The 26620-nt window shown below is 47.9% G+C and overlaps 1 protein-coding gene across 8 annotated transcripts in view; it reads left to right on the forward strand.

Annotated features, from left to right (window-relative positions):
• ACACA (acetyl-CoA carboxylase alpha) overlaps nucleotides 1-26620 on the forward strand; it is a 149834-nt gene that overhangs the window by 83343 nt on the left and 39871 nt on the right. For 5 of the 8 annotated variants that reach the window (XM_065036699.1, XM_065036698.1, XM_065036700.1 and 2 more), the window contains 12 exons: nucleotides 5201-5224; nucleotides 6983-7126; nucleotides 7725-7821; nucleotides 8237-8344; nucleotides 9714-9770; nucleotides 10081-10125; nucleotides 12760-12801; nucleotides 13132-13347; nucleotides 13460-13615; nucleotides 15042-15245; nucleotides 17576-17731; nucleotides 18330-18476. In XM_065036699.1, coding sequence (XP_064892771.1) covers nucleotides 5201-5224; nucleotides 6983-7126; nucleotides 7725-7821; nucleotides 8237-8344; nucleotides 9714-9770; nucleotides 10081-10125; nucleotides 12760-12801; nucleotides 13132-13347; nucleotides 13460-13615; nucleotides 15042-15245; nucleotides 17576-17731; nucleotides 18330-18476 — 1396 coding nt within the window. The remainder of the gene's footprint in view (nucleotides 1-5200; nucleotides 5225-6982; nucleotides 7127-7724; nucleotides 7822-8236; nucleotides 8345-9713; nucleotides 9771-10080; nucleotides 10126-12759; nucleotides 12802-13131; nucleotides 13348-13459; nucleotides 13616-15041; nucleotides 15246-17575; nucleotides 17732-18329; nucleotides 18477-26620) is intronic. The other 3 variants (XM_065036703.1, XM_065036702.1, XM_065036705.1) reach the window with 3 other exon arrangements.

The following is a 26620-nucleotide window of genomic DNA, read 5'->3' on the forward strand; positions in this document are numbered from 1 at the left end:
CGCAGGCGGGCAGCTGCAGCTCATCTCGCAGCGAGGAATTTGGCTCCTCTTGCTTGCTGCAGCTTCTGCGGTGTGTCCCGCTCGGGCGCTGCGGGGAGGGTGCCGAGGCACAGCGGTGCAGGGTACCGAGGGTCTGGCGTTAGCACTGAGTGTAGAGCTAAACAGGCTGTAAAGGCAGATCTTATGTTAAGCCCAAGACACAGAAATCTCAAAACTCTGCCTTGCTTAAGTCGTCTTTGTTGGTTTCGACCATGTGTGTCCATGGTGTGTTTTCTGTACTTTCTGTTGGATGAACTTTTAGACTGAGAAGGTAGAAATGGCTTCCAAGGGCAAACCCCAAAGCCAAAATATCCCAGTGACCAAGCAAAATGTCCCTTGGAGCTCTGCAGGGCTGGGTCCTGATGAACCAGGAGAGATACCAGATTGCCCATGAGCATCCTCTGGTGGAGCTGGTGTTAGTTGTGTGGCCCACACATTTCTCAGCGCTTTATCAGATATTTTTAAGCCCTGGTCCCCTTTGTGTCTAATTGCTGTGAACACTTAAGGACCTGAATTTCACTGGAGCAAATATTGATGTAGAGCAAATTGCAAACTTTTAATTGTGGCTATATTTAAATTCTTTGTTAGTGGTGTTTAACCCCACTATGCTTTTCCTTAATTGTAACAGAAACAATCACAGGCACTACTTCTGATCTGAGTAGTCACAGCCAGGCACTCAGGCTTTGTACTTCTGGCCACTGAATGATTGCCATCAACTGCCCACAGGAAAGCTTCTCATGGAAGCAGAGGGGAAAGAAAAACTGTTAAATGTGCTCACAAAGTCACAGAAGTGCAGCGTGCTCCTGGTGGGTTTTGTGGGCAGAAGCAGTTTGGGGAATTATTTGTTTAAATTAATAGAAAACATCCTGTTGTAAGAATCCCCACTGATCCTGATTGTGAGGGTAAGATGTAGGGAGAAAAACTGCTTACACTTGAAAGCACAGGGGGCTTTGCAGATCCACGGCAGCGCTCCTGACGTGCACAGCGGAACCAGCGCTGCTTCTGCGCTCAGTGCAGTTTGAAACCCTCCACGTCGAGGGGGCTGCAGTAAATCCCACCTGGAGAAAGCAGAACGAGGGTACAGAGGGGACACCGGTGGCTCCGTGCTGTGCTGAGCACTATGAACACCCCCCGTGGGGATAACCTGCTCCTCAGCCAGCCAGGGTCCTGGGGGAGCCGCCGTGAGGAGACGAGCCCCGTTCTGAGCCGTTCTGTGCTTCCCCTGTCCAGCCTGCCCTGCTGGGCTGGGGGGCTGCTGGAACATTGCTGGTGTTGAGAGAGTTCAGCTCCCTTTGTGCGCACGGCGAGCCAGGGCACAGACACTGAAAAGCCTGCCCGAGGTGTTCACATGAAACAGGGCTTGCCTATTCTTAGCTTAGAATCTCCTGTTCAAAGAAACATTGTGTGCCTAGTGTAGGCAAAGGGAATTATCGTGCCTTTTCAACAGGAGAAATTTTTTTTCTAGTAATCCCCCTCTCCTGCTTTCGAACAGCCTTTTTCATGCCTGAAGCTGTAAGGTTTAAATTAAAGTGGGACGTTGTCTGCCGTCACCAGCTTGAGGAGCTGCAGCCCCAGCCATGCTGCTCAGCCCCTTCCCTTCCCTTCCCTTCCCTTCCCTTCCCTTCCCTTCCCTTCCCTTCCCTTCCCTTCCCTTCCCTTCCCTTCCCTTCCCTTCCCTTCCCTTCCCTTCCCTTCCCTTCCCTTCCCTTCCCTTCCCTTCCCTTCCCTTCCCTTCCCGTCCCGTCCCGTCCCGTCCCGTCCCGTCCCGTCCCGTCCCGTCCCGTCCCGTCCCGTCCCGTCCCGTCCCGTCCCCACGTGTGCTGGAGGGTCACAAGGGAAGAGCTAAGAGAACATGTCTTCACAAACAGGTCCCTCTCTTTGACTCAGAGGTAAATGCTAAGACAGTTGCTGACAAGGGTGACTTACTGGGCATATCTTTATTTTGGGTATGGCAATGATACCAGAGGTCTCTGCCTTCTGGATATGTTGAGGCCCAGAAGAAACTGAGGTACTACCCAGGCTGTTTTGCCCGTTCGGATGCCTCAGCCGTGCCTTCCCCATCCATCTGTGCATCGAGCCCTCGCCTTCCTTTTGTCCCATGTGCCACCCTGAACTGCCACACTCGCCCTTGAGATGCCCAGCAGGATCTTGAGTGGGGGTGTTCCACTGGGAGGTGGAAGCAAAGGAAACTTTTAGCACTGCAGATTAAGATGTTAAGTTTTGATAATTAGCTCAGCTTTAAAGCAAGTTGTACTTCTGAAATGTGGTAAAGAAGATGTCTGATCCCAGCTGACCCTGGTTGTGTTTGGAGTTGGGATGCACACAACTCAGCCAATGCCTTACTGAGGCTTGTTGAATTCAGTCCTGGGACCGCATCCTGCTGGCCATGATGCTTCCGAGGGTGGAATTCAGCTCTAGTCGTTAGTTCTTCCTGTTTCCAAAGGGGTCAGTGTAGATGTCTCAGCTGTCTCGTGCTTGGTTTTGCCCAGTATCTCCTGTTTCTGTGGCTGTTTGTTGTCACCCTTGGACTTTGATGTTGCTGATTTCAAGGCTTCGGAGTGGTGCTTGATCTCCCCTCTGCTGTCTCCTGATGTTTTATCATCTATGGAGTATTTTGGTTGTTCTTTTGTTGTCAGCCTCTTCCTTAGCTTACAGGTAGAAACCGTTTGGAAGGCTGAAATCCAAATTAAATAATGCTGCTTCCAAACAGTGCTCTGTACAGAAGAGTAAGAAACCAAAACTCACACTTAAAACAGTGGTTTTTAGGTTCCTTCCCACTATCATTTTCTAACCACATACAAGTTGAATTTCTGACACAATGGAAGCATTTTGTGTGGACTAAAGTAGTCACTAAAACAGCCTCTTGCATCAGGGTTTGGGTTGCTGGTTGAACCAGCCGCTGGAGACCCAGCGCGTGGTCGAGGGGATCGCTGGGGAGCCCCAGGTCCCTCCTGGCTGTGGGACCGGCGGCCAAATCCCCGCAGGGACACCTGTAAATCCCCGCGGCTCCGTGCTGGGGGTTCCACGTTAATTAGGCAGCAGGCAGCAGTAATGTGCTGCGGTTCCCTTGGCTTCCCTGTTTCAGAAAGGGCAAAACCTTCCGGCAGAGCAAAGAAAGGGCTGTTGAAGGGGCAGCAAACTGAATGGAACGACAATAATTTTATGCAAATTGGACTTCAGTAGCAGATTCAGCCTGGCTGAATCACAGAGGGAGCAAAAGAATGAGGAAAGAAAGAGGGAGAGGAAAAACCCAATCAAAATGTATGGTTAGAGGCATGTTTCACAGCCTTCTGTTTAGATTCTTCTACAGAAATGAAGCAACACAAGAGGAATGCCACTGCTCCCAGCCAGTGGAATTGCTCTTTCTCCTGTGGTACTGCTGTTAATAACTACAAGTGGGTTATTGAGCCGACCTCTGCTGATTCCGCTTTGCCGCCTGCTTTCCGAAGCTTCGCCCCGCGCTGGCGCTCCGTCGCAGCTTGGCCTGGCCAGCGGCGCTTTGCATGCGTTGCCATCCTTGACATCGGGAATGCGCCCTTCGAAAAGCAAAACCAGGAAGGGCAAGGGAAACAAATCCAAATTCAACCAGGGGGGCAAGCGGGTTTGGTTTGGTTGAGCAGAAGGAGCAATTGTAACGGCAGTGGAGCAGATTCTCGTGAGATCAGCTTCCCCCGTCAGGAAGGACCTTTGTGAAAGTTCAGAAGAGCCAGGGAGAAGGGCTGGAGTTCTGACAGAAAGGACGAGGAAGGAAGCATTTGTGATGCTGGGTTTTTCCCGTCTGTTTCTGAAAGCTTCGCAGGGACCGTTACACAGGTGTACCAGGCGTAGGAGCCGCCAGTCCGCTCCAGACTATTTTTCCAGCTGAAGCAGATCATGTGCAGCTTTCCCGCCATTTGCCAAAACCATCTCAAGCCCCAGAGACCTTGTGGCCGTTTCGGTCCTGCCCACAGGCCCTATTGCTCTCCCCACTGCCTCCAAGTGAATTAAATACTTGCGTTACTTCCCATTGATACGTCTTTAGGCCATTTTTTGCTTTCTCCTATATGGCTTAAGGAGATCACGGGAATTCTTCGTGTCCCTACCAGTAACACACCAAACATACAACCTTGTAGGGGATCTGACTCTGCTGTGACAAAACTGGTTTGTGAACGGGACCGGGCACAGCTGGTGTGACCATGGGAACACACTGGTCATTAAGTACTGAGACTGCATGGTCTCGCCCATGGTGAAGGACGTTAAGAAGGTCTGTGCTTTGGCCTCCTGCAGGTTTCTGCAGGGAGGGGAGGGTGAATGTCCAGTTACATGCTCCCCGAAGCTTTGCTTTCAATCTTTCCACGTTGGCTGATGTCTTTGCACAAGCCTCCTGCGTGCATGTATTTTTTTTCAATTTAATCTTTACTATTTTGAATGTCAGATCACAGCAATTCCTACGTCTTGCACGGAGCAATATGCTGCCTTATGCTTGTAGCCAGGACAGGCGACACTGTGCTGTTCCTGTGCTGGTATGAAAACGTGCCCCTCACCTTATTTCTGGCATAAGAGCATCACTGCGGCTCAGTCTGCATGAAAAACCGTGAAGAGTTGGACCGCTGTTGTAAAAGGAACTGTACATTTTTCCTAAAATTAACCTTTTTTTGGTATTCGAGGTCTTGAATGCTGAACTGCAAAGCATCCCATGGGGTTTATGTGTGTGCTTATGACTGCGCTGCTGTGGGCCAGCGCCGCTGCTTAGCGCAGGGCTTGGGCAGCCAGGACCGGGCTTGTTTCCCTGAACCTGTTGCAGTCTCCCCGTGCGATGTGGTCGCTTTGTGCATCTGCTGCAAACTCCCCCTCTGGTCTTGCTTGTGAGGCTCACGTGGTGAGTGCAAAGGGCTTGAGGTGGGTCCGATAAGGGTGCTGGAGAACCGCAGGGTATCTTGCAAACGCACTATTTCCCTGGGGTCTGTGTGTGTGTACGTGGCCTGTGCTCTCCGCGCAGCGCAGGCCGGTGGCGGGTGCCGTCCCAGGGTCAATGAACCGGAATTCTGCCTGACAACCGGAGGGGTGACGAATTCTCATTTAGTAAATTGTAAAGTTGTTGCTGGTCTGTGGATCAGCTTGATGGTAGTTCTTGATGATGGCTTTCACTAACCAATCTGTAACTGTGGTTGTTTGATTACAGAGGGAACATCCCCACGCTAAACAGGTACGGTACTTGTCATCTTTTAAAATTAGAAAAGACAGATTAGAAAGAAATAGCCTAATACTTAATGTTTTAATGTGTTTTGTTTTAGTGCCCTTTACTTGGGAAGCTCTCAAACATAACTCTTCTTTTTCCTTCCCTTTTCCTCTCCCTTTGTCTAAAACATGTTTTCAGCTTTTCTTTACCATTTCCAAGAGCTTTGCATGCAGCAATGTTTAAAACGCCCTTTGCCGGGTGCCTCGGCCCATCTGCACCGAGGCACACGGCAAATTTCCAGCAGGACGCAGTTTCTAGGGGGTGTTTTGGAGCTGTGGCCCCTGCCCAGTGAACCTGCTGCTACTCTGGGTTCTTGTGACGAGCTTAGAATTTGTCGAGGCTGCTTCACCTCCCTCACACCATAGATGAATCTACATCTCCACCAGCTGACAGCATGTTTTGTTGTGTTTTGGACACTAATTTTTCCTCCCGTGTCTCAGTTGAAAAGTATTTCTTGTTTGAAATAATACATGAGAAATGTCTGCTGTCTTTTTGTTTAGTTACTGTTCTGTGGTATTTTTTTGTATTAGTTGTAAGAAACGTACACCAAGGCATGTCCTGAAAGATCTTTCAATGTGTGAATACCTATTATTTATTACTGCTTGCAAGCCTATTTAGGGAAAAATAGTAAAAATGGGCTTGAAAGTCCCATGGCTCTTAATGAGAGATAAATTGTGGGAACACAGAGTGACTATAAACGTGGAGAGCTATTAATCAAACTGATGATACTTCAGACTTGTTAACAGGGTACGTAGGACCGTGTCACAGTGCTTTTCTGTATGTGGAAAGAAAGAATCTTAGCAAGGCTGGTGAGCGGCCGTGTCAGCGATCCCAGTCCGGTCTTTAAAAAGAAAACAACATAACAATAATAATAAGAGCAAAATAAGACAAGCTGTTTGCCAGCTGGTGTGTGCTGCCTTAGCAGATGAGCTGTATGAGAAGCTGGTGATAAGTGTAAGCTCAGGACCTTGCCCTCGGCGGGCAGGAGCTCCAACCTGCGCTGGGTGCTGCCCAAATGGAGCAAAAGAAGCGAGCGGGGGCAGTGGCAGAGTTGTTAAAGCGTGGGTTAAATTAGACGGAGGAGCACGTGAATCTGAGCAGCAGTCAGGGTGGAAAGCATTGTAAGGGGACGTGTTCAGGGCAGGGATACTGGTGTACGACTATAGAAATCCCTGTTTCCAGTGCAGGATTTTAGAGGGGTCACTGTACCACGCTGCGTTTGAGGAGCGTGAATTACAGTGTCACTGTGGAAGCATTGAGATAATATAGCGTGGCATGCTTCAAGTTAATTTGTAAAAATTTACTGAATCTTTCAAGTGTCAAAGCTTAGAATGATTGTTGTTTATCTCAGCATTCCGCCTGTAAAGCCAAACGTACACACAGGAGGAAAAATGCGTTCAGCTTTGCATAGTCATAGTTCACCTGTCATCTCAAGAAACTCCTTCAGAAGTACTTGTTTTAAAGGCTTAAAATGTTATTTCCCAACCATTTTAAGTGTTCCTGGACACGGGGACAAGGTCTGGGTGAGGACATTGGTGGCAGCAGGGACACGGCAGCGTTGAGGGCTCGGGGAGGCCAGTGCAGCGGGTCTGAGGTGCTACAGCGCTAACAAATGCGCGGTTAGACGGGATCAACAGCCGCGACTCGAGTGCTCAAAGCACACGCACGTGACAGATCTTTCTGCCTTGTCCCTGCTAACTGTGGTCTCGTTGGATTGCCGTTTAGAATGTCCTTCTCTTCCAACCTCAATCACTACGGGATGGTCCACGTGGCGAGCGTGAGCGACGTCCTGCTGGACAACTCGTTCACTCCGCCATGCCAGCGCATGGGCGGGATGGTCTCCTTCCGCACCTTCGAGGACTTTGTCAGGTACGTGGGGAAGGCTGGCGATTGTTTGTATCACCAGCTTCACGGTGCGCCCAAATGGAACTGCACAAAACCTCTGCCTTGTCTAGAGTCAGGTTTAAACTGATCCTGAGCTTGTTTGTTAAGATTCTGGAGTCTCAGGTGGAAGTTTGGATCCTCTTGTCTGTCTCCTGGCGATAACTGAGGTTCAGGCGGCTGTAGGAGCAGTTTGTGGCCAGAATGATCAGCATCCTGTATTTTTGCAGGCTGGAGATCATTTGCAAATGTGCTGGTTTCTTCTAACCCTCTTGCTCACATGTATATACATGTGTTGTTCTTTATGCTTTCAGCCTTCTAGGGGTAGGATGTGTTGTTCTTTATGCTTTCAGCCTTCTAGCAGCGCCTGTAGCAGTTGTGGGGGCCTGTAACCCATGATCTCTGACAAATGCGGGGAGATCCAGGCTCTGCGGTGGTTGGAGGGTGGGGAGGTGTCACCTGCTCATCTGCTGAGTTTCTCCTAAGAAGTCCTTGTCTCTCCCTCCCCTCGTTATCCGCACGGTCCGTGGCTTTGGGTGGGCTGGCGCGGCGTGGCGGTGGCTGACAGTGCTCTGCTGTGTTGCAGGATCTTTGATGAAGTGATGGGTTGCTTCTGTGACTCTCCTCCGCAGAGCCCCACGTTCCCCGAAGCTGGCCATGCTTCCTTGTACGATGAAGACAAGGTACCGTAGATTTTCTTCTTGAGGTTGCGCTCGGGTTGGAAATAGAAGGCGTGCAGAACGTCGCTGGCACTGCAGGCTGGTCCTGCTCACCAGTTCGGGTGCTCAAGCCGGAGTTAAGAGATTTATGTATTTATGTGTGTGATTTTTTACTTGTTCCACAATAAGTGGTTCGAAGCAGGTGGCCATTTCCTGACCCTGTGCTAAAACTACACCTGAGTCTCTTCCCCTCCATGTGAATTTAGTTTGTAGTGTTTAACATCAGCATTACGGGATCCACAGCAGCATAACTGAGCGCTTAGACCCACAATTAGGTTTCCAGACCTTCTCTGTGTTTTAGGGGTGTATCTGGGGCTACACTCACAGGGGTTAAGTTGCTAACAGTTTGTTTATGGGGAATATTTTGTTTAAATTGCAGGCTGCCCGCGAGGAGCCCATTCACATCCTGAATGTTGCCATTAAAACGGACAGTGACGTTGACGATGACGGGCTGGCAGCGATGTTCCGCGAGTTCACGCAGAGCAAGGTGAGTGGCCCGGGCTCCTCTGCAGCTCTGGGCCGGTGCAGGACGCCTCCTTCTGCTTGGAAAACTCATTATGTTCCAGTTGTTTTGTTTTTTAAACAAACAAGTGCAACAGGGACATCTTTCAGCAGCTTCCTGTCTCTTTAAGGAAAGAAAATAATCAAATATAACAATTTAAAACTACTTCTGCCTTTCCTCTGCTCGATCGTGCTCCAGGCATTTCATGGGAGGGGATAAAAGGAAAGAAAGAAAGAAAAAAATTCCCAAACACATTAAACTATCAAATAGGTTGATCCAAATTGTCCAAATAATCTTCTAGTCCCAGCATGTTGTGTGTGGTTTTTCTAATAGAAATTAGGATCATATACTTGTAAATGACTTGTGGAGGAGATTGCGGCAGTCAGTGTAAATGGAGTTTCTCCAGGTGCTGATGGCTAATCGCTCCGTAATAGCTGTGGACTTGCTGTGAGACCCACATTATTACGATGTAATCAGAATCCTGTTGCTATGCTGTTATTGTCTGCCACTTGTGGAATTTTAAAAGCAATAACAATTTTTGCTTTTTAAATCATGGCATTATTAAAGTTATTTTCTTCCTCTTGCCATGAATATAGTCACTGATGCTCATTTTCAAAGGGCTTAACCTTAGTGAAACATTTCAGTCTGTGCTGAAAGGGGTTGTTTTGTTCCTGCTCTCGCTGAGTTCTTCTTTCTTTTTATTTTCTTTGCTTTTAAATTGGAAAAAAAAAGAGGAAAAAGGAAAAAGTTTTAGAAAGAGAAGCAGAATTGTGAGATCTTAACATTTGAAAAGATCAGTGGTGTGGCACATACCGGTGGCAGCACTCACTGGAAATGTGGCTGAGTGGAATGTGCTCGTGAAGCACCCAGAGTGGGTGTTCTCTCCTCTGTTTGAAAAAACTGATTAAAACCTGTTGGTTGGCACCTTTGCAAATCGACACATCCATCCTTTGGTCTGGGGTGTCTGTGTTTGTGGTGCCAGGCACTGCCTGGGCCCAGTGCTTTAAAACTCCTGTCCTGTTGCCATGTCTGCTCTGTGCTGCCCTCCAAAAGTCACCTTTGCAAAAGGGAATATTTCCTGCGAGCCTTGTCAGCGACTCTTGTGCTTTGCCTGTGCGGGATGTCGTGTTCTTGGGCTTTGCTCGCTGACCCCTTTGGGTTTAAGGTGCTTGCTGCTGTGCTACTGGGCGCTGATCAGGTCAGCGATGGGCTGTGGCAGCTGGGGCGGGCTGGGAGCTGGCGCAGGGATGCCGGGGGGCTGGAGAGCTGCTTTGCTTCGCAGAAGATTTTGCCATGTTTTTGATGTCTTTTCCTGTGAATCCGCTCACCTGATGCCATCATTGCCTTCTGACAGAAATCCGTCCTGATCGAACACGGGATTCGGAGGCTGACGTTCCTTGTAGCACAAAAGGTATTTTGATATAGTATCTCTCATGCTGTGCAGAACTCTGGTTTTGAGATCGTAATAGCATTGACATTTGACATGTTTTTTTTCCAAATTAAATGCTCTTCAGCTATATTTAGTTCTCTCTTCACTGTTTTTGTTCTCTGAAGTTTGAGATGGTTTCTATGAATTCACTTAAAATTAATTTACAATTGTAAACAATCTTGACACCTCTTGTATTGATGAATTAATTAAGTTTTGATTGTCACCCTAATTGCTAGCTTTCTTCTGCCTTTCTTTTTTTCCCTTCCTGTGTTTGTATGTTCCGTTTGTTAAGGACTTCAGGAAGCAGGTCAACTATGAGGTGGATCAGAGATTTCACGTGAGTACCAGGGGCCTGGACACGGTGGGATCGCTGACCCGAGGCCACAGACACCCCAGTGCCTCCAGGCTTCTCGTTTGGTTCTTAGTCAGGCACTTAATGCCCATCTTGGTGTCAGAAGAAGAGAAGTAATTAAACAAATATCTGACTTCAAATGCTGGAGTTGGCCTTTTGCGTTTGGTGGGGCTGTTCACGTGCTAAAGTCTCTCGTTGCCCGCTGAACTCCTGACCGCCACATTCATAAAGATCTTGCTTGTTTCTGTATTGTTTTGTAGTCTAAAATGTAATGATACAATTAATTTTTGTATTATTTCTTATGTAGGGTGGTGATTTCTTTAGACTTCTTATTGATTTTAAAATAACTTAGAGGAGTAGTAGAAGTGACTGGCTACATTTCACATAATGGCTTTGTGGCATGACAAATGTTTGCTCTTACTGCTAAGAATTACTTCTCTCCCAGGGCCTGGGTGTCAGGGGGAGCAAGGTGGCAACGTAAGGCACAAACCAGAGTTCTATCCCTTGTGTGTCTGCTTTACAACTCTGAAAGTTATCGAGAGTCTTGAAAGTGTGGGAAGTTCATCCTGTGTCCAGCAGCCCTGGTTTAGCAAGCTTCATGAAAGGAAAACCAGTTTACAAACCAGCAGAAATAGCATTTGAACAAATGTGGGCATCACCTCGTGGGAACCGCTGCCCACAGTGCGGATACGGATCAACAGCCCATGTGGGAAACTGGGCTCCTGGGAGAGGTGTTGGGACCTTCAGCAACAACGTCCAGGAAGTGTTAGAGAACTGAAGTGGTACTTGGGGAATGAACAGGACGGGTGGGTGGGCGCTGGGCTGTGTGTGGGTGATTGAAAGGAGCCGTGTCCAAACAGTGCTGAGCTCCTGTGGGGCGCGAGGGGCTGTGGACACGCCTGGCGGGTCCCCCCTCTTGACCCTGGGTGGGCGTCAGTCTCTATTACCATCTCCTACACTATTCCGTTTAGTACTGGACCAACTATTAACTTAGTCAGGGCCTGGGCTTGGGTTTGTTTTTGTTTTAATTACAGTCTATATAATTAGTTCCCAGCATGTTGAGGTAATAGAGAGTTGCTCCAGCAGGCTTCCAATTTCCTCATCTCATTAGGTTTTTAACGTGATTATTAGTATAATAATCAACTATGATGATTTCTGTTGTAGCTTTTCACATTCTGCAGTTTGCAGGGTGTCTTGATTGGCTAATTTAGGCAAATTATTTTGATTGTCTTGATGATGGTTGGTTGATTAGAACACAGCGGGGGTATAATTCTTCTGCTCAGGAAATGGAGCACTCTTGGATTTTGGTACCGGAGCACTGAGAATTTTGTGTGTGTGCACATCTAATGGTTGTATTCGCCCACACCACCAGTCAGATGCCTTGGAAGCAATTACAGTGGTGGTGGATGAGCACGGCCGATGTGAGGAGACATCAGCAGCGTGCCGAGCAGCACGGGTGGGAGGGATTCGGAGCAGAAGCGAGGACGCATGGCAGTGGTTGTGTTCATAGAGTGCAGCTGATGCTCTGGGCTCACTGAATGTGCCCGTTGCCTGAATTTTCAGGCAGGATTTCCTGAGGCGCTGGCTGGTCTGGAGGACACGCTCCAGGCAAGAACAGCTTGTTTTGTTCAACTGAGAGTCAGCAAGTGAAGTTCTAGGGACTGTTCTCTATAGGAGGCGAAGAAAATTGTGAGCTAGGTTACTTCTAGCCATAAAAGCCATGTTGCTCAGTAGAGCGTTATCCTCCATCACCGTGCGCTGAATCCGGCCAGGGCAGCGCGTCTTTCATCGATAGTGAAACGTGATTCAGAAATTAGGTGGCTAAAGGTCAGATATCTCCTTTTATTCCTACTAAGACAGTTCGGGCAAGTTGTGTATGCTCGTTCACGTCACCTTTAGCATAAAAGACTGGTATTTGGGGGTTGGTGCAAAGCGTTCACAAAAATTCCTCCACCCAGGAGAATTCCACAGAACGGGTGGTTTTCCTGGGCGGGAGGTGGCTGTCCAGTCTTTCTCTCTTCTAAGAGATGTGCACAAAAATGTAAAACCCTTACAATTTGCTAGGATTTCATCTGTGCAATAGAATAGCAGAGAAACCTAATCGTATTTGGGGAATTTTTGTAGAGCACTATTTAATACATGAGGATAATGCTATTTGATTACAATTCATAGTTTCCTTGGGAAGAAAGTATTTCTAGCAGTAATAGCTATTGAGCTATAGAATACAGATCGTTGTTTTGTGTATGTCTGCTTACACAATGGGTGTTAATATCATTGTGTGGCTCCCACATATTTCCACAATAGTAGTAATAAGACTAGAAGTTGTTTTCCCACTGCCATGTTTGGACAGTTCGGTGTTATTGTCTGTTGATAATTGACAGTAATAATTGAAAGCCGATCAAGTAGTATCTATTGCATTAGCAGTGAAGAGAGGTTTAAAGCACCTCTGCTGCCTTGTGGAAGGTAACTTGGTTTTCCAGCACCTTTTTGATGTTCAAAAGTACCTTGTGGCAACGTGTGGCATCCCCTGTGCTGTGGGGCTGCGGGGGGTCCGGGCCGGGAGCAGATCAAGTCGCTTCTGTTCGCAGGGCTAACAGCATCGCTTTTCTTTTCAAACAGAGGGAGTTCCCAAAGTTCTTCACGTTCCGTGCCCGGGATAAGGTGAGTTGTGTATTCTGGAATAATTTTCGCTCAATGTTGGCTTTATCCTTCTTTCACGTAACTGTTCCTTGCCCGTCCGAGAGGGTGGGAGCTGCCTCAGCCCAGCTTCCCTCCCTGTAGTATTTCAACAACTTCAACACATTTCTTAGTGCTAAAGACTGTGCATCCAACAGAAAACTTGGGGTTGGATTCGTTTGAATTTTATCTTTTTCATTAAATATGAAATTTCATAACGGGTATTGGCTGGTTCTTCCCATCCTCAGTGTTTCAGCTTGACTCACCCTCCTCTCTTACACCCTTTTCTACCTGCGCGGCGCCGGGCGCCCCCAGTTTGAGGAGGACAGGATCTACCGGCACCTGGAGCCGGCTCTGGCTTTCCAGCTGGAGTTGAACCGAATGCGAAACTTTGATCTCACCGCCATTCCCTGTGCCAACCACAAAATGCATCTGTACCTGGGAGCAGCCAAGGTGGAAGTGGGCACGGAAGTGACGGACTACAGGTTCTTCGTCAGGGCCATCATAAGGCACTCGGACCTGATCACCAAGGTGAGTTTTGTCACCCATGCAATATCTGTTTCCAAGACAGGGTATGAGGCGCTGGTTGTTGGACTGTGATTTTTGAGTAGAAAATAAGTGATTTGTTGGAAATATCTGGCAGGAAGCCTCCTTTGAGTACCTGCAAAACGAGGGAGAGCGATTGCTTTTGGAAGCCATGGATGAGTTGGAGGTGGCATTTAACAACACCAATGTCCGCACTGACTGCAACCACATCTTCTTAAATTTCGTGCCTACTGTCATCATGGACCCGTCGAAGGTATGGTCTGTTCAGCTCTGAACGGTTTCTTGTGTCTGACTGACTACAATTAAATGGTCTTTTGCTTTCTCTTTGTGCCGCCTGCAGCGAGGAGGGAAGAAAGCTTTGTTTTGTCTTCCAATCTATGAATAAATATTAAAAGTAAGATTTCAGAACGAGCAGAGTTTTTAGTGCAGTAACACTGTCCTTCAGGCAGTGCAGTTCGCTTCCTCTGTGGGAACTAAGGAACAGTTTATTAAAACTATGTTTTGTATTTAAAACTAGACTTATTTATTTCAGTATGTGAGATAAATAATTTAAATAAGGAAATAGCTTTAAATGCTCTTCTGTTTGTTACAAAAGCTCAGATTCTACCCAAATAAAATGTAAGTCTTAAAAAGAATTTGTAAATCTGGCTACAAAAAGCAACGCCTTGTTTTCATTCTCTGATCCAAAAGCACTGAGATCAACATTATAAATAAATGAACATTAAGCTTTGTAGATGCATAAATGAAAGTGTTTGGGCTTAAAGCATGTTTCTGGTTAGCAGAGCCACCACAAACTGCAAAGGCTGCCTTGAGTTGGAAATCAACATTCTGTTCATGGTTACCCAAGGATGAGAGTCGACCTTTCCTAATGAGAATAACTGGAAGTTTAAAAAGATTAATTGGTTATCAAAATAAGTATCTCTTGTTTGCTGACTTTCAAGTCATGGTTAAAAACTGGTGGTTTAAATGGCTTTTGAATAAACCCTCTCTCAGTGCATCCGCAATCTGTAGTTCCGGGAAGCTGGGAAGCAGGTGGGATGCGCAGCCCCCGGGGGTTCGGCTGCCAGTGTGTCCTGTGACTTTTCCTGAGCTGCTGGGGAAAAGAGACGCTTTATTTTTTGAAAGGATGTTAAAAACAGCCTATAAATTGCCTTCTTTTAATATGCGCTATTTGCCAGCAGTAGTATTTTATAAAGTTTAATAGAACACCAGAAGGCCAAGCTCCAAGTAGTAATTGCTTTGTTGATTTAAAGCACCGTACCGCATGTGCGGTGAAACATGATTATTGTGCATCCAAGTGCTACAGAATGGTTTGTCAAGGATTTCGCTTTGCTGCGTTTGGTGGTTTTTAGCTGTGGGCTACGCTTGCGGGAGGAAGGGGATGGAGGGGCAGCCCTGGGCACAGCGTGGTGCGCTGGGAGGAAAAAGGAACGGGAATGGGGATCCGGGGCTGTCCCTCCGGCTCAGTGCTCCCCGGGTTGAGTTCAAGGCTTATTAGGAGAATGAACGGGCCACCGAGGTCCTGTGACAACACAGGGCATGTGCTGCTGTTGGTGCTCCCATCTCTGCTGGGATGTTCCTCTGGGTGCCCTTTGGGCAGGACCCGACAGCAGCGGATGGAGGTGACGAAGCGCTGGATGTGTCCGGAAGGTGAGGGAGGCTCTCGTGCTGTGTTTCAGATCGAGGAGGCGGTGCGGAGCATGGTGATGCGCTACGGGAGCCGCCTCTGGAAGCTCCGCGTCCTCCAAGCCGAGCTCAAGATCAACATTCGGTTGACGCCGACGGGGAAGGCGATTCCCATTCGGCTCTTCCTGACCAACGAGTCGGGCTATTATTTGGACATCAGCCTGTACAAAGAGGTGACGGACTCCCGGACAGGACAGGTACGGCCCCATACGGCTCCGTGGTTTGATGTGCAGATGTTTTTGGGGGGACACGTGATACCTGATGAAGCTCTTCTGTGGTTTGTGGTGCTTTCAGGTAATATCAAATTGCCATTCAGCTTTGCCGAAGGAAGAAGAATATAAAGATAATCTTGCAACAGGCAAGAAGGCATGCGAGGTGTAATCAGTTTTGTAAAAGTGCATGTCTTCTAATTGTTTTGTACATACGTTCAGTCATTTGTACATCTGTTTTCTCTGTGGCAGAGTGCTCAAAAAAGTAATAGAAAAGTAATTGCTGTTGGTGCTCATCCTATTATTAATTATACAGTTCCCTGAGTAGACAGAGAAAATCTGTGAACTCATCTTTTAAATTCTAAAGATATAGGGAATGACCTGGGTAGGGTGATATAAAATTATTGAAGGTGCTTTTATATCATTTTTATGAAGCATAATGGTCTCTCTTGTAATGGTTGTGGCTATTCTGGTATTTCTGCTGTTCATGGCGTAGGAATAGTCTGGTTAACTGAAATACTTACATATACTAAAATACATGGAGCCTGGGATGCATAAAAATATTTAAATACAGGACAGTTTACACCTCGCTCTGTAATAATCTCTGTGCCATGCGGCAGCAGCAGCGGAATGAATCAGTGGGGCCGCTGGGGTGCACCCGGGTGCTGACTCACCTGTTCTCCCTGCGCTCCCTCGCGGTTCCCGGCGCGGCCTGGCCGTGCAGGTCCTGCAGCAGATAGTGTCTGCGTGTTCTACCTCCTCCCTGCCTTTCGGTGCAGATAGGAGAGCAAAGGACATGTTAATAACCTGCAGCGGCTGAGCTGCGTTAGCCGCTTGTGAAGGTCACCTTTCCTGCTCAGCTCTGCCTCTGATGAGCTTCGTGGCTTTGAGGGCAGAATGTGCTTGCGTGTGTACAGCTTTTAGCAACTTTTCCAATGTTTAATTTGTTTATTTGATTCCCCTTCCCCCCCCATATCAAATCACTTCTATTAACAAATTATGCTGCTAGGAATTATTTCAATTAACGCTTTGAGTAGTTGGGAGGAAGGTTTGTCTTAAAAAGCGAATACCTTCAGGCCTTGGAAAGGCCTTTGGTGAATCTTCCCCCTCATGACACAGTTTTACAGGATGGGTCCAGATCTAAGTATTTTTCCCTGTGTTTTCAGAGGCTTATTTTGAACTTAGAGAGTTGTTCTAAGAAAGTCCAAACATCACTGATGTGCTGGGCACTTTGATCCCTTCCGAAGAATGGGAAAATGGAGTAATCATGAGAGCGCGCCCTGCTCTCCTGTTCCTGCAGTGCCGGGGGGCGATGCTCAGTACTGACTCCCAGCCCCACAGAACCGCTCAGAAACCGTCCAGAGATCTGGGGAGAACGGGGCTCCCAGTGCAGAACGTCTGAACGCAGGCACTGCCGCGAAGACTTGTTACTCTCAATAAATCTTTCTCCCACTGAAGAAGCTACTTCACAAAGCGACATTTGTGAAGACTGAAGAGTGCATAAACGATTTTCAATCTGAAACCTGAGATACGCTTTACTTACTGAATTCTATCTTTAATTGAATTCTTCAATTACATCACCTTCAAATAGAAAAAGATCTGTGGTTTGTAACCTCAGATCTGATCCCGGCTCTGTTAAAACCGCTGTGACCGTGCTGCCTGTCAGATGTGTTTCTGTGCAGCCCCGTTCGTGCGGTGTTGTCCCCGTTACACATTGCTCCTCCTGGTTCTCAGCTGAAACAAGATTTCCTTCCGAGTCCGAGAGGAGCTGAGAGGAATATTTAGTGCCATGAAGCACGGCAGCTGATAATTCATGTTGCTACTCTGGGAAAATCTTTTAAACTTACAATATCAAAACTTCAAACCAAATGACATATGCAAGTCCTGACCGAGCTTCCCCGATCCATCAGTGGAGATACGGATCCCGCGCTGCTCGGCTGCATAAATAACGGAGTTCTCTCTGCTCCCAGCTCTCGCAATCCATCGGCACACAGGGGAAATTCTGCTGAATGGGGACTCAGCTAAGTCGCGGGTTTTTCTGTGGGGACGTGGCTCTGCTCACTTTGCTCTCCGCCGTGATATGGTAATAAGTCAGTGATACTGGGATCTCACAGTAGTGGGCCAGCGCTGTTTCCAGGGCGTAGTGAGGCGTGATGAAGCATGGTCTTACAGGGATACGTGACTATTAACGTGTTGGTAGAGAATAGAAACACACCTGATCGGTCTGGAATAGGCCAATGAATTTTAGTGTGATTTGAATGAGGTGGGTGTGTGGAACCAGTGGGTGAAGCTGTAACTGGTGATGTTTTGTGCTGCAGATAATGTTCCAGGCATACGGGGACAAACAGGGACCACTTCATGGGATGCTGATCAATACCCCGTATGTGACCAAGGACCTGCTTCAGTCCAAGAGGTTCCAGGCCCAGTCTTTGGGGACATCGTATGTCTATGACATTCCCGAGATGTTTCGGCAGGTAAGTGTCCTTAAGGCTCAGGGGGTTGTTCTAAACTTTGGTACTTGCAGAGCCCTTCTCTCCGTTGTCACTGTGCTCGTCAGGGGAACAAGTGGCCTGGAGTGGCTGCCAGGGCTTCCCCAGGGTCTGCACAGCTCAGGGCTGAATCCGCTGTAAGAAATTAGGGCTCCTAACGTTCTGCTGCTGTGGTTCTGTTAATGAGTCCAGCAGTAGAAGCTGAAAGGTGAAACGCCTTTTGCTTCTTGTTATATTTCTGTATTTTCCCACCCTGTTATTCAGCCTTCCTAAAGGGTTGGACAGTGCAGGGGGGACAGTTCCTAGGACAGGACTCGTGCATCGTGAAGCGTGTTAATGAGTTGCAGAATTGTGTATCTGATTTGCTGGGTTCTATCCTGAACCACATAATATGAATTATGCTACTTTGAGTGAAACTGTATTTCATAGTTTAAATTCCCAAGTGATATCCACTGAGTATCGTCAGTTAAACTGGGAGGAGGGATATTTCAGACGTTCTGCCTGGAATATTAAGTCACAGCGGATTGAATAAAAGTATTTGCAGCTGATATTCTTAACAAGAATTTATCTTTTCATCCTCTAGTCTCTGATTAAGCTCTGGGAGTCTATGAACGAGCACGCGTTCCTGCCCACCCCGCCGCTGCCTTCCGACATGCTGACGTACACCGAGCTGGTGCTGGATGATCAGGGCCAGCTGGTGCACATGAACAGGCTGCCGGGAGGAAATGAGGCAAGTTGAACTTTCTCTAACGCTGCTTTTCTTTCCATATCCCGCAGTACATTGTGGTTTGGACTGGGTTTGACAATTGTAATGAAAATTTACCAGCCAGGCACAAAACCTATTCATTCAGTCTTTCACAGATGAAATCTTTCTCTGGAAAATGAGATTTTTTTGTTTCATTAAAAATTAATACCTTCCATACAATGGGTGTTTTAACCTCCGTAGTAAATGATGATTCCATTTCAAACCTGTGCCTGTGCTGTTTTTCCTTCATAATTAAAAAGTGCTCATTCAGCTCTTCCAGGTAAGTGGGGTTTGTATTTGAGCAGAGCATGTTTTACAAGGCTAAATAGAAATGTTTTCATTTGCTTAAGAAATGAAAACCCAGTTTTCTGCTTCCCATTGAACTGCTCAGGGTGCAGCGTGTGCCGCACATGGCGAGGCGGGTGCAACATCCCCCTCTAGTGAAGGATTTTCGTGAGAGTAACAAGTGCTGGTGCCGGTGGGATCAGTTGCTCCAGCTCAGGCAGGAGGAGGCTGTGCTGGCGAGATGGGGTTTTGCTCTTTGCCTAAACTGGCTGGGATTCACTAAGTGAAATGTTCCTGCAGTGATTTCAATGTGAACAGTTGTAAGTGGCATCACAGAACTAGCACTGTCCTTTCGCTGGATATGTAACTTAAGCCTTGCAAAAAGCCTGTTCAAAAACTTCAAGTAGAGTGATGAGAAGAAACAGGGGTTTTCATTGCTATTTACTGCGTGTATCTCAACAGGGAAGGGTTTGAAGATGATGTTTTCAAGTTGAAACTAATCAGTAAATGTTGACTATGGGAGCGCTGTGTCCTTGTCTTTTGCTGGCCTATAGGAGAAATGTTTTAACTAGTGTAATTAAACCTGAGATGAGCTATTCCCTGCATTCCTGGTGAACGCTGGGGCTGTGGAGGCTGATGCCATCATCCTTCTCTGTTTCTCTGCTCTCGTTCAGCATTTGAGTGGATGGTGGCTGGGGAAACAGCAAAGTCCCTCAGGGACGTCGCTCTGTTCTTGCTGAAATTACCAGCACAGAGCTGCCTGGGCACGAACATGTAGTGTTTACTCTGCCAGTATGAATACAAATAGTCTTATTATAAGAGATTCTGTACCCAAAGACCACAAAAAAAAAAAAATTAGGAGGTTTTTTAACCCTTGGTAGTCTTGGTTGTGCTCAATCTGAAAAGAAATTGTTGGGGTGTGCAGTGTTACCTCCTGCCCTGTTCAGGCCCTGCCGCTGCGGCTGCCGCACCCAGGGGCCGAGTCGCTGGAAACTGAGACAAACCAGGGGAAAAGATGACGTTTCCCTGCATTGTAGAGCATGTGAGCTGAAGATCGCGTCTTGTGAGGGTGTATGGCAGACCCTGACCTGCTCCTAGCGACTGCCCAGAGCCGGCGTGAGGCCGCTGGCTGCAGAGATGGGGTCCCAGCGTGGGCCCCCCCGGGAAGGGCTCCGTGCCCCCCGGCCCGTCCGCAGCTGGGCCAGCACTGCGGGACCGTGTGTGGCTGGGAGGAGGTTTGAGGCTCTGGATTCTGTTCCCAGCAGCCACACACAATAGCTCATTCACCGCAAGAGCAGAGCTCCGGGCAGCCTGAGGGACAGGTGACACTCATTGCCCTGGGCTGCACTTGCTTTATCGGGATGAGCTGACTTTAGGCTTTTACGGTTTAATTCTCTTCAGCTGAGGAAACTAATTTTCACAAACACATACTCGAGTTTCTCTTTGCAAAGAAGATGACGGCTGCAGGGGTGGAGAAGGAAGAGACAGGATGCTCGAGAAATTCAGAGCATAAGCCTTTTCTTTGTTAGGGCTCTAAGTGGAACCATTCTGCTTGCCTTTTTTCTTTTGAACATCAGTCTGCATAGCATCTGGGCAGAGAAATACAGCATCTTATCTGCCAGGAAGCAAAGGTCCTTGGGGTAATCCATCTATGTGGCAGTAGCTGGTGGTGTTGCATAGGAAGAGGAGACGTGCCCCGGGGAGCAGGAGGAAACACGAGTTGGTTCTGCACTTCTTCCATTTAATACAATGGTGAACCGTTCTCAAAATACGGCACATTTCATTGGCTCTGTGAACTGTGAGCTTAAGGAAGAGTTTTGTCCTCGGATGGATGTATTTGACTGCAAAATGCCAGAAGCCCCTATAGGCTGGAAACGGTGCTGAAGGGGAGATGATCCCTGTGAGCACAGCAGGGAAGTCGAGGTTCCCAGGCTCTGCAGCGACTTGCTTGGCAGCCTTGGTCAGAGTTTTCACTGCTTCAGTTTGCTTGTATTCTAAGAAGGGACTGCTTTGGGGTGTCGTGAGGGAAGTGGAGACAAGTACATTGTAAGAGTCTTTGAATTTCAGCTTACTGAGCGCTGGACGTTGTGTTACACAGCGTTGCTCCGGTTTTGGTCAGTGACGCTGGATGGGCATTGCCGGGGTCTGTGCCCCCCGCTGCCGGGGGCTGGTCTGCTCAGGCGAGTCAGGGTGCTTGGGAGCAACTTTCCGAGTGGGACTATTTGTTTAGTTCCCCCCCCGCCAGCCAAAGTTGCTGATTTTCTGAATCCAGAATCTTTTGAGAGATTGTACATCACATGCTTTTATTACAGAGGAAATTCCTGTTGAAAGCTTCTGACTGCAGTAAATACAGCTGCTGTTAGTTCATTTAGGTTCCTATTACTGCTCTACTTGTTTTAGATCACACTCGAACCAGCTGTTCCCGCATTTCACGCACGTGCCTCACTGTCGGTACCAGCCGTTCCGAGGCAGGGCTTGTCTCTCCTGTTGGAGCCGTGCTACACAGTATGGACAATTTCATCCTCTCTATGTGAAAAGGGGTCAAGACACTCTTCTTAAAGCATTCAGCTGAGCTGAGCGCCCTGCTTGTTTTAGCTAGCGGGTGAAATTGAGAAACCAGCATAAAGTCCAGGAGGTTTGTGGCCAGGGTGTTGGCTGGTGCGGGCAGAGCGGAGCTCGGCGCTGGGCTCCTGTCCGTGGGGTTTGCGAACAGCGTTCCGCACTAACCCGGAAAATCTCTGAAATGTGAATTATCAGAACTTGCATGATACAAGAGGTTTATCTCTGCTTAGCTCGTGACCACTTCACGTAGCCCACCGCCTCGCGTGGCAGTAATTATCTCTTTGCTAGTAGGCTCAACAAAGAAGCCAAGAACTTAATGGACCATGAAAATACGACTTGCTATTTATTCCTAGACAGCGCCTGCTGCTGAGCAGAGATCCCGTGTCGGGTCGTGGCCACGCGAGGGAGCCTGTGGTGCTGCTGGCCCTGCTGCCCCGCGCTGGCACGGGGACATCGCTCACCCGGGGACATCATCGCTCACCCGGGGACATCATTGGTCACCAGGGGACATCATCGCTCACCAGGGGCCGTCTCCAGCCTCTGGTCCCCTCGGTGCAGCCAGAGTTCTCCTTGAAGCGCATCTGCTGGTACTTTGGGCTGCAGACAGAACCCCAGGTGTTACCTGGTTTCTGCTGCATGGTTTCTGTTCTGGAGCCTTCATGTTAAGCTTGTGAGCTGTGTCCTGGTCTCTAGTGACTCCTTTTTTCTCTCTTGTGTTTCCTGTGTTACTAGTCTGGCTGCTTTGACCCCTCTGCTCGCATGTGAGACTGTTCCAATGAGCTCCATGCACTGCCACAGGATTTCTTTGAGCCAACACCAGCTGAATGTGCCGCACTAGAAAGTCGAGAACAGTTTGTAAATAGTTTTCAGAGCTGGCGATATAGAAGGGAGCTGAAGAAGACAGTATTTTGCCAGCAGAACCAAACCCCAGTTGATAGCTCCCTTCTGATGCTCCTGAGTAAAGACTGAATAGACTTTGGGACAAACGGGGTATAATTTATTGTACAACTGAGCATATCAAGAACTAAGCACCAGAGCTGGATGCTCAGCCTGACTCTAGTCTGACTCTTAAGATAGACACGGACCATTAGAATGTACAGAGTTTATAGAGATGGGAGGAAAAAAATCCACTTGTAGTTGTTTGTAATCTTATGCATTTTACTCAAAAATGTGTTTAAGAAGAAAATTTTAAGTTCACACCAGAGCCTGGGTGCTTATCTGGATTATAACACATGACTTCTAACATTTCTTCTTTAGAGTGGGAGTCTTTTTCTTTTAGTGGCACAATGTTTGGTGTTTGTGGTAAGATCTTCACTGGGCATGAAGGGCAGAGGTGTGTGGTGGGACTTTGTGCCCCGATACCGGCAGGGATTGAGGATCCAGCCCCGTTTGGCGGTGTGAGAGCAGCCGATGCTGCGCCGGGAGCCTCTGCAGCTGTACCGCTGGGGCTGGGAATCATGGAAAGAGCCAGAAATGGTGTGCACACAGACAGGTGAACAGGGCAGGGGTTCAGGAGCACGTGGCAACTCACACAGTATTTAAAAACGTGCCGGTTGCAGCAGCTCAGCTGAAGACACAACCTGTAATGTGGCAACGGCCTCTTCAGTGCCCATCGCAGACGCTTTGTTCCCAAGATTAGCTGAAATCTTAGCGTGAAAAGGTAATTCCCTCAGCCTGGTGGAGAACTCAATATATTACCTGTCATTCTTGAACGGGGCATTCTGGTGTTTTTCTATAGCACTTTATGTATTTTTAGTCCAATTTACCGTGATCCGCTGGCACTAGGACGGCACCATCCGCTGATAAGACCCAACTAATCTTCAAGGCCAAGGACACAGCGGGTGTGAGGAGTGTCTGCAGCATCGCCCCCTCTCCCTCCACCTCCCTCTCGTGCAGTCTCCGTGTAAAACGTGTCGTTTTCCCCATTGGCACTAGATGTCAGTTTTTCCTCTCAGTAGCGGCAGGATCAGCAGTGATCGGTGATGGGAGCAGTTCGCCCTTCCTTCTGCAGGGGGGAAGCTTTGGCCAGGTGGAATTGGGGCTGTTCAAACTCCTGCCTTGCCTTGGGATGAACGGTGGGACTAATGAACTTTATACAAGCAAAGCTTCATAGTTGAACTACACGTTCTGCTTGGTCACCCTGTGTTCCTGCGTTTTATGACAGGCACAGGGTGTTAGAACTTCCGCTGGGATAAGTATTTGAGGAAAAGCAGAGAATGGGTGACAGCAAAGTCAGTGAAATAACGGGAGGGTGAAGGAAAACGCCCGGTATCTCCTGCCTTCTGCCACAGCCCCTCCGTTATTTTTCCCAGAGATTACCATAAAATATTTCTCCTACTAAAGGTTGTCTGCTCCTACTAAAGGTTCTCTGTCGCTCTCTGGAACACACCTTTATCCATCTGTGACTTCAGGTGCAAACCATCTCAGCTGAAGTTTTCCAGCCTACAGGGAAGTTATTTATCGTTTAGTTTGGAAAGCTTAGTCAAAAATGCTTTTATTTTGGTTGGCGGTGTTGCTCCCAGCTGGTTTAGTGGGCTTGCAGCAGAACTTGAATTGGATGAAGAATGTGGTTGGAGTTGAGCATTATGCATTCTGCTGTCCCCAAGGGACACTGTGCAAGCTTCATACCTTGCAACACAGATGCATGTGCAGTGAAATCTACTTTTACTCTTCCTTTAATGGCTTTTTGAGTTTTCCTTTTGGTGCTCTGTGTGTCCAACCCTCTCCCTGAACGTCGGCCGGGCTTTGCTGGTTTGCTCCCTGCCTTGCCATGCGACCGCGAGGAACCGCGACAGCCAAATTCACGTCTCCTCTGCCCCACTGTGCCGCACGGCGCCTTCTTCCGAGCAAACCGTTGCCACGGCTCCTCCTGGAACCGTCTCTGGGCGTCTTGGCTGTGTGCTGGTCAGGACAACGATTCCAACGTGTGCGTCACTTGTAACCAAAGCCAGGACAGCGCTCTTGGCTGTGCCGCCCGCGGCCGCTGCTTTGGGTGCTGAACGAGGCCTTTTCCAGAGCCCGGGACAGGCTGGAGGGAGCTGGGGTTGGCACTCACCCCACCAGGGCACCAAGTGGGAATGTCTCTGGCAATCCACGTGCATGGCGCCCTTCTGGGAGTTGGTTCATGTTAAAGAAAACAAAAAAATATAGCGTTTGGTCACAGTATAGGTGCAGAGTGTCTTTATTTCAGATCTGGGCATCAGATTCAAATGGTGAAATACCAAAATTGCTACATCTGCATTGAATAAAATTTCAGGGGGGGTGTTTGTTCCTTTATGAAACACCTTGTGTGTGTTTTGCACAGAGCGGATGGAGAAACAGCCCCTGCTCCTGGACTCAGCAGAACGTGGGCAAGAAACGGGCTGGCGTTACATGAAATGCTTTGGCATTTCCCATGTCCACATGCTGGACCGCTGCAACTGTTGCATCTCCTTTCTTCTTATAACTTTCGTATGTCGGAAGTGCTGACATACAAACGTATTCATGTTTTGTATAGATATTTTACATGTATGATACAGATGCAACAGAGTGGGAACTAAACAAAAATTGTCGCCAGGGTTCTGCAAGTTCAGTTGTCCTGCTTACAGACTTCAAGACCCACATTCAGGTTTCCAAATTTGGACATGAATAAATAAAATGAAGCGTGGCATAAGGTACGTGGGCTCACGCATCGTCCTTGTTGGGAGAGAATTAGAATAACCAACACAATTAGAGCGGCTCAAGCGTAGATGCTGTCAAATAATGAGCTGTGCTTGTTTCCATCTGATTTTCTGCCACCTGTGCTTCTCCAGGAATGGCAGATCCTGCTATGGAGAGGCTAAAACAGAGCCCAAAGCTCCGTCTAACCCGAGCACCGGCTGCCATGGGCGTTGCTGTCCATTCCTTGGCCTCCGTTGTGCTGGTGAGGGACTGGGGCTGGTTCCTTTCCTGTCCCCTTTGGGGTCGGTTCCATCCCCTTTGGAGGGACCGGGGTCGGTTCCATCCCCTTTGGCAGGACTGGGGTCGGTTCCATCCCCTTTGGAGGGACCGGGGTCGGTTCCATCCCCTTTGGAGGGACCGGGGTTGGTTCTGTCCCCTTTGGCGGGACCAGGGTCGGTTCTGTCCCCGTCCCCTCGCTGTCTGTTGTCAGCAGCTCCGCTGCCACTCGCAGTCGATTTGTAGCCGCGTCAGTGTGTGTATTACTGCTCACATCGATAGCGCAATTAATGTTGAAGTCAATTTTGGTGTTAATTTTAGGCCATGATTAGTGTTGACACTGTGTGTCAACCTAACGGCATTTATGAGCACCATGAAAACGAACGTTAGTTAATATCGCGGTTTTACTATCTGTTAATGGTTGCGCTAAGCCAAAGATCTAGTGGGAGAAGGTGTGTATAAAATTATATATATAAAACTTGTGTGTAATGTATGTGTGTCATGCAATTCTGCATTGCTGGTGCTATTCAGGGAGCAAATGACATCTGAGCACTGAATCCTAATCACAGTTTGGAACATCAGAAATAATGATCACTTCTGGTCGGAGGTTGTGAATAATTCATCTGGTTTGATTTCCACGTTCTGTCCAGTGATACTTTTCAAACCAAATGTGTTCCTACAGGAGAATAATGGTCCCACTTCTTATGGAAATACTGTGGCACAAATCATTTTGCCAACATAAAAACAGTTAAATAAGACGGTTCCTGCTTTTATTTGTTCCTCCCTCTGTTCCTCGCTGGCGGTGGCGGGAGCAGCCCTTCCAAACCACGCCGGCACCCGCTATTGTTCTGGCTGTGCTCTTAGGTGATTAGCTCAGCCTGTCTAATTAACCTGTGAACTCTCCATTTTTTTGGCGTGCTGCCATTAAGTTAAAAATCTCCTTTTATTTTCTTTAGTTTTTCTGGAATAGAAAGCTATCCCCCACTACCCATACATTTAAATGGAATCTACGTTGTTCATAGCAAAATAATCCGTAGTTATGCCCTGTCGTTTTTTTATTACTGGATAAAGGGCACAAAACACGCTGTGTGCTGGGGCGGCAACAAGACACACCAGTTAATATAGTGGCACATTTAATTTTCTTAAACAGCATACAGTTGCTCCATATCTATCGGCTATAAACTGTTTCCAAGAGTTTGTGTTTACTGTGCCCTGGCCAGATAGTTTTTCCTGTTCTACTGAACATGAACAAAAGGGATTTGTTTCTGCGGAGGATACCTGCTCTCAGCTTAGGGAGCTATTCCAAGACTTCGGTCACAATCTCCATCTTCTAAATAGGAAATGCTTTTGCTTTGTAAAACCCTGTA

This window comes from Columba livia, chromosome 20 (assembly GCF_036013475.1).
Source record: "Columba livia isolate bColLiv1 breed racing homer chromosome 20, bColLiv1.pat.W.v2, whole genome shotgun sequence".
Classification (NCBI taxonomy): Eukaryota; Metazoa; Chordata; class Aves; order Columbiformes; family Columbidae; genus Columba; species Columba livia.